The 7,708-nt window shown below is 39.6% G+C and overlaps 1 protein-coding gene across 14 annotated transcripts in view; it reads right to left on the bottom strand.

Moving 5' to 3' along the window:
• Positions 1-1,628: 1,628 nt before the first annotated feature.
• LOC118744173 (transmembrane protein 53-B) overlaps positions 1,629-7,708 on the bottom strand; it is a 28,706-nt gene continuing 22,626 nt past the window's right edge. For all 14 annotated transcript variants that reach the window (XM_036476971.1, XM_036476976.1, XM_036476972.1 and 11 more), the window contains 5 exons: positions 3,673-3,788; positions 3,443-3,608; positions 2,745-2,875; positions 2,320-2,457; positions 1,629-2,259 (listed from right to left, as the gene is read on the bottom strand). In XM_036476971.1, the coding sequence (XP_036332864.1) occupies positions 1,938-2,259; positions 2,320-2,457; positions 2,745-2,875; positions 3,443-3,608; positions 3,673-3,788 (873 nt within the window). In that variant the 3' untranslated portion in view covers positions 1,629-1,937. The remainder of the gene's footprint in view (positions 2,260-2,319; positions 2,458-2,744; positions 2,876-3,442; positions 3,609-3,672; positions 3,789-7,708) is intronic.

The following is a 7,708-nucleotide window of genomic DNA, read 5'->3' as shown; positions in this document are numbered from 1 at the left end:
TGCACGGGTGACACTACAATTAGCACAAAGAGACATTTTGCACACAAAAAAAGCAATAAAAAGCAGTAAAAATGCAATTTAAACGGAGCAGAGAAAAAATACGTCCGCTCACTTCGACGTTAGGTATGTTTGAGGTATTTTACTGACTTTGCTGGATTTGTGTCTAAACATTACCGACGAGTGTCGACCTGTCAGGTAATTGGCCGACTACAGTTTGAGTCCCTGTGGGAGAGAGGAGGCCTCTATGTCTTCTAGCAGCGTTGAATGACTGACAGTGTCGAACGCCTTGGACAGGTCCAACTCTACTAGAATAGTTCTCTCACAGGGGCGGTTTCGGTTAAGGCCACGAGTTATCTGAGTGTTTATGGCGTTAAGTGCTGTTGTTGTACTATGCACTTTACGGAAACCATGCTGATGCTTCGCTGGGGTCAGGTGGTTTGTGAAATACGGGAGCAGCAAGGCCTCGAGTATCTTCGCTACCAGGGAAAGGAGTGTTATCGGCCGATACGAGTGTCCTTTGTTGGCAGGTTTCCCCGGTTTGAGCAGTGGGACCACTCTCCCCACCTTCCAGATGTCTGGGATGATGAGGGTGGCCATAGACAAATTGAGGACCTCCGTTAGGTACGCTACTCCCGCAGGACCCAAATTTTTCAGCATCAACATGCATATTCCGTCGGGTCCAATGGCTTTGGAGGCTTTCGCCTTCCCGATGGCTACCCTTACCTCTCCGCTGGTGAAAACAAAAGACGCACTGAGTTTTGGCATTTTGTGCAGCCTTCTGGTCACTCGACGTTTCGCTTTATCCCCCGGAGGATGCACAATAAACTGCCCGCTAAAATAGCTCGCGCATCGCTCGGTCCGACGAAGCGTGGTCACCAAAGTCTATTTCGACTCTGTCGTCGAAACTGTTGGTCCCTCCGCTTTGTGTGACAACATCAAGGCGCACGCCACAAGTCGGAGGAGAAGCTCGGCCAAACATTAACATATGTGTAAACGCCAATCTATTGTTATTATATTATTAATATACGTTCTAAATATTAAACAAATCGGACTATAAATACGGATTCTCCAAATATCCCGAAATAGTTCAGTTATTCCTTGTCAACCATATCGGCCCTTAAATACGGGGTTTTCAATTATCGCGAAACCTGCGCCACATAGAGCATTAATGCGTCTTTCATATTGCATTATAAAGCAGAGGCCAAGCAATGGGCGGCTGAGCGGCGCCATACAGAAATGCCGCCCATTGCGTGGTCATTTCAATAATATTTCATAAGTTTTAGTTTTAAGCCGCTCACCGCTTTGCCGCTCATTGCATGGCCTGGGCCTAATCGGGTTCTGAGCTAAGTTTGACGTTTCAGGTCTCTAGATCATTGTTGGTTGAAAATTTATTGCAAGATTTGATTACACAAAGGTGATGAAAGCTTTTAAAAATACAACATTCAAATCCACCGTACTGTTTTCAAATCGTAATTTTGAAAGCTATTTTTTGGTCAAAATAATAAAAGACAGAATTTTAAAAGGCATGCAGGAATTATAATCTCCGATGAGAGGCGATTCTTTCTAATGGTATATTTAAGAAAATGCATACATTTTATTTACTTTAAACTTTATAAAAACACAGTGCATTTGCTAAACTGTTTAAGAGTAAAAGGATCTATTTTATTCAATCTATTGTGCAGGAACATGAAATTGCTGCTTTGCCTATCTTTTGCTATTAATCGTCGATTTGCCTATATTTTTTTAAGTTTTGTTTCTAAATTTTAAAGAAATTACTTGCTTATTGAGTCGTCGAACTACCGCTTTGCATTGACGCCTTTACAAGGGGTTATATAGATGCCCTATTTTTACATCGAAGGGTATACCCTTCCTGAAACATTAATTTCTTAATTTCATTTAAATTCGTATTTATGTAGATATTCTCGCCGCTTTTTTCTTTACAATTTGGCACGAGTTTTTAATCCAATGTTATCGGTCAAACCACAACTTTCAAGATGCTTTACTAGGCACTCTAGATATTCCTCCCTATGTCTAATGAGATGTGCTGCATGCTGTGAACGCTCCCAACACTTGAATGTAACTTTGATATTGGCACGTTCCCAATTTTCGCGTACAGCTTGGTTGGATGAAGGTGGACCAATAGGATCATTTTCCGATACGAAAAACAATGCTGGCTGCTTAATTAGCGTAGAATGAAACATTTGGCTGGATCTCATGTAATGAACTGAAGCTTGGTTGTGGAATGTTTTCATGTGATATCTATTTGGAAGAATTTTGAAATCAAAGGGATTGCAGTGCTGTCATGTCTGAATAACTCACAGGATATAGTTGCGTAGTGCGCTTTGCATGCGGGAATTTTTGGGAAATATCGATTTAGGCACTCCGATTGGAATTTCTGTAATATCAGCAGCGCTGTCCCAAATTTGGCAAACAATCCTATCCAATACTTGTGTGTAGCTGGCCAAATAAAATTAGAGCAATTAAATGATTCAATTTGGCAAACTGGTCTCTTAGGATATTATAGATCCAGTAATATAATTTTGATTATGATTGATGTGATCATTTTTCACAAAATTCGATAATTTTAAACATATGTACACTTAACTTTTACTTATGTATGTAGTTAAAAATAATATTTAAATATTTTCTTTTTTAGTCAATTCATTTAGATTTAGAAATTTTACATGCAGTGTAGAGGGCAGCTTTAACAATAAATTTATAAAATACCTAACAATTTTATTTACCGTTCCATATCGCGTGCCATCTGTATCATTACTTCACCGAGTTGATAAGCCCCCACTGAAAACCCGTGAATAACAATTGGCGCATATGACTTGTTGTTTTCTATAAATTTAAGCGTTTCTGCAGCTACAACCTAAAGCAAATAGTAAGTCAATTTAAAAGTTATAAACACCCTATAGTATACATAGAGAAGAGCTCATACATACCCAGCTAGGATAATTGCCAGACTCGTCGACAAAAAAGTCAGAAATCTATATGATTTTGGCCGATATCGGTCAGAGAAGGCATATGGAGAGGTTAACAGGAAGTCTAACCGACACGACGTGGGAAATTCTGACTTAATTACCGACGAATCTGACGGATATCTAACAGATGTCTGACCAAATAATTATGGAAAATAGGAATTATTAGACATGTATGCCCGAAATCGCACATAATTCAATCATATCGGATAAGGAAATAAATAAAATTCATCAGACACTTCGCCCAGAAATCTGTTCGAAACCTGTAAACCTTTCTAAATAGTTAACTTTTTATTCCGACTTGACTGATCAGAAATTGTCTGGCAAATGTGCTAGCTGGGTATGTTTCATGAGTATATTAATACTTTAAAATAGATACATATGCCATTTATCGTATTAATAAATAATTAATAAGCTAGAATTTATCTTTTAAATGAGTTTAGAGTAGAAAATAATACCTGCGTCCCCTTAACTGGCCAAAGAAGCTGCCACGGGGTTACATGTACGACGACAACATCGAATCCCATATCTGTGTAAATTTGAGTATATTTCTTCAAATGTTTTTGCTTTGCCATTAGCCACGCCATCATTAACACAAGTGGATTTTCAGAAGGCTTCTTGAATCTAGATGAAAGGCAAATCGCTATTATTTTTTTAAATTTAAATTTCATAAATTCATCTCACTAACTCCAAAGTCTTTGGATCCAATTCGCTTTTGAATGGTTCATTAGTGAAGAGTGTAATATTTTTAGTGATCTCTTTGGTTGAAAGCATACGCCGATTATTCCAAAAAGTCTTTTTCATCTGCACATTGTTGAAATTTAAAAATTGTCAAATGCAATATAATTATAATTAGATCTGAAACTTGGTATAAAATTGGCCAAACAATGGACATAATGTGATTATTTTAAAAGATTAAGAAAACATGCATATGGACGGTAAAGCATACACAACGACCAATGAATGGCATTCTCACGACAGCCGGTTCTACGTACCGGAATGACTCCTGTTTTACCCGACCAAGGGCTGCTGTTTCGGCGATCTAAACCCGTTTAGGTCGGTGAAATATCTCAAACGTTGTTCGGCCATAGGGCTACATGTGCTACGTATTCTTCTGCTCAGGGCTGCCATTGAGTCAAACCCTGGACCAGACACTTACACCTGCTGGGTATGCCAGAGACGACTACACCAAGTCAAGTGCAATGCTTGCAATGGGTGGAGTCTCCGTAGAGTCTGCTCAGGCCTACGGACACATCGTCAGTGGACCGCTTGCTTCAACAGAGCTGCCTGCACGGCAAACCCTAGTCCGCCTGAGCAGCTCAACACACACAACACAACACACCACAGCACAACAACCCAACACAATATACCGGACCACAATAGCCCACACAACAGACACAACCGCACCACTACCCACACACCGCCGCCAATAACTCCTAGTTCCTCCTACAATATGTACGGTGTGTCAGGCCCGATTATTCCGTAATGTGACACCAGTCAGGTGCAACACCTGCCTACGCTGGTGCCACTTCAGGGCATGCTCAGGTGTGCGCACCACGCGAGATTGGACGAGGAACTTCGAGGGTCCGTGTTGCGCTGGAATATTGATAGCTGCGGTCCAAGAGACGAAGCTGCACAGCAATTCAACAGTGTTGAATTGCGCCGGATACAATGTGCACCGTCGAGACCTCGAACGAGATAATGGTATTGGCCTAGCTTTCATCACGCACCACACCCTGCAGTTTCGTCCCATCGAAGTGGACATCGACCGCAGGGATATCATCCTAGAATGTCACGGCATTGCTATCCGGTCAGACCATGTGTATTAAACGTTCACTGCAAGCAATTCTTAGTAGGGAGCCACAAACGTGGTCACCCGCACGGACACTTGCTTGCAGAGACGAAGTCCATGTTATGAACTACCCTGGACTCGAAAGCATATCGACAGGCCCTGAGCGGCATTCACAGGGAGTCGGTCTCAAGTTACGTAGAATGCCGTTCTGGGAACACAACCACCGGCCGCTACAACAGCCAATGAATGGTGACAGTTTTATCATTCCATCCATAAATTCTTTTATATCAACTTTTTGTGTTCCATTTCTGGGTAAATTTTATAAGCCCAGTTATTTTTTATTTATTTCAGTTTATATTTCATAAATTAATTTTTAAAATACATACATATATTTCTGGGTTTGGGCTACTGGGCCGGCACCCTGAAATTGTGCATATGGAAACTGTGCATACGAAATAATGCATATGAAAAAAACCGAAATAATGCATACGAAAAAAACCGCAATAATGCATATATGCACAGTTCCGGTTGAAAACCGAAATAATGCATATGAAAAAAACCGGAATAATGCATATATGCACAGTTTCGGTTGAAAACCGCAATAAGGCATATTAGAAAAACCGAAATTATGCATATGCACTCTTTCGTTTGGAAACCGAAATAATGCATATGAAAAAAACCGAAATAATGCATATATGCACAGATCCGGTTGAAAACCGAAATAATGCATATGAAAAACCCGAAGTAATGCATACATGCGCACTTTCGTTTGAAAACCGAAATAACGCATATGAGAAAAACGAAGTAATGCATACATGCAGAGTTTCGGTTCAAAACCGAAATAATGCATATGACAAAAACCGAAGTAATGCATACATGCACAGTTTCGACTCAAAACCGAAGTAATGCATATGACAAAAACCGAAATAGTGCATACATGAAAACGAACTTCTTTCTGAATAAGCGGCCTGCGGCCGTGCTTAGGGATTATAACCCCTACTAAGTAGAACTCTCCTTTCTGTGTTGCCGGAAAAGCAGGGCGGAAGTATTTTTGCGCAGAACTTTTTTCTGCGTAGGCGGCCTTCGGCCGCGCTTAGGGATTCACCCTCATTGCGTAAGTCGTAAATTAGGCTGAATTGTACGACTCGACAACATTAGCATTGTCTACTGTCGTGCTGAAATAAGTAAACGACGAAAATTGTCGAAAACTATGCAGTGCTGCCAAGTTCTTCCGTTTTAATACACTAGTCGAGTGGAAACTTTAGGCAATGACGCTAAATTTTCGATACGATTCGACTCTCGAAAAACGACTTGCATTCGGCACGACTCTCGCAATGAGGCTGATTATAACCCTTACCAAGTAGAATTCTCCTTTCTGTGTTGCCGAAAAAGGGGGCCGGAAGTATTTTTGCGCAGAACTTCTTTCTGCGTAGGCGGCCTTCGGCCGCGATTAGGGATTATAACCCTTACCAAGTAGAATTCTCCTTTCTATGTTGCCGAAAAAGGGGGCCGGAAGTATTTTTGCGCAGAACTTCTTTCTGCGTAGGCGGCCTTCGGCCGCGATTAGGGATTATAGCCCTTACCAAGTAGAATTCTCCTTTCTGTATTGCCGGAAAAGAAGAGCGGAAGTATTTTTGCTCAGAACTTTTCTCTGCGTAGGCGGCTTTCCGCCGCGCTTAGGGATTAAAACCCTTACTAAGTAGAAGTAAATAATTCATATTAGAAAAAACGAAATTATCCATATGCACACTTTCGTTAGAAAACCGAAATAATGCATATAACAAAAACCGAAATAATGCATATGGAAAAAACGAAATAAAGCATACATGCACAGTTTCGGATAAAAACCGAAATAATGCATATGTGAAAGACGAAGGTATGCATACATGCACAGTTTCGGTTGAAAACCGAAATAATGCATATAACAAAAACCGAAATAATGCATGCATGCACAGTTTCGGTTGAAAACCGAAATAATGCATATGAAAAACCCGAAGTAATGCATACATGCACAGTTTCGGTTGAAAGCCGAAATAATGCATATGAGAAAATACCGAAATTATGCATATGCATACTTTCGTTTTAAAACCGAAATAATGCATATGAAAAAAAACGAAGTAGTGCATACATGCACAGTTTCGGTTTAAAACCGAAATAATGCATATGGCAAAAACCGAAATAAAGCATACATGCACAGTTTCGGTTGAAACCGAAATAATGTCTAAATGCACAGTTTCCATATGCGCAATTTCGGTGCCCCTACTGGGCCATTTCGCTTCGCAAGATCTTTTACACTTTGTGCAGTAGGTTGTTTCTTGAGGGTGTCTATTAGCTGTTTAGTTGTATTTTGTTTGCTGCAGGCAAGAGCTGTGGTTATTATTTTCCAAACCTGACGTCCATTCATACATACATGCATACATATTTACGTACGTAACAACCCTGCAAACCAAAGTTCCCGAAATCTTAACGAAATTTTAAAGAAACTCGGAAATGTGTTTCGAATTCTGTAATGATTTCTTTACGAATTTTTAAAGAAAATCGTATGAAGGGGTTGACTCGAACTCGTAAAGAAATATCTGTAGGATTTTTTAACTAAAATTCTAAAAGATTTCTTTAGGAATATTTTGTTATTTTTCTGAATGAAAATTCTAAAGGATTTCTTTAAATATATTTTGTTCAATTTCTAAAGGAAAAATTTAAAAGATGTCTCTAAGAATATTTTTCCAGCATTCTGAAGAAAAGTTAGAATAGATTTCTTAAAAAATATTTTGCCAACCTTCTGAAAGAAATTAAACACGGAAATTTTTGGAAATTAATCGCTAAAGTTTATTTGGTTTATATACTATATGAAATGTTTGAGAGAGGGATTTCCATTACTATCCGGGTGTTTGCGAGGGTAGCGACCAAATAATTACAAACTGCTCGTTTGCCT

Source organism: Rhagoletis pomonella, unplaced genomic scaffold, assembly GCF_013731165.1.
Source record: "Rhagoletis pomonella isolate Grant_MI unplaced genomic scaffold, Rhpom_1.0 Rhpom_scaffold_00008, whole genome shotgun sequence".
Lineage (NCBI taxonomy): Eukaryota > Metazoa > Arthropoda > Insecta > Diptera > Tephritidae > Rhagoletis > Rhagoletis pomonella.
The sequence above is the reverse complement of the archived record's forward strand: the minus strand, read 5'-3'. Positions and strand labels throughout refer to the sequence as shown.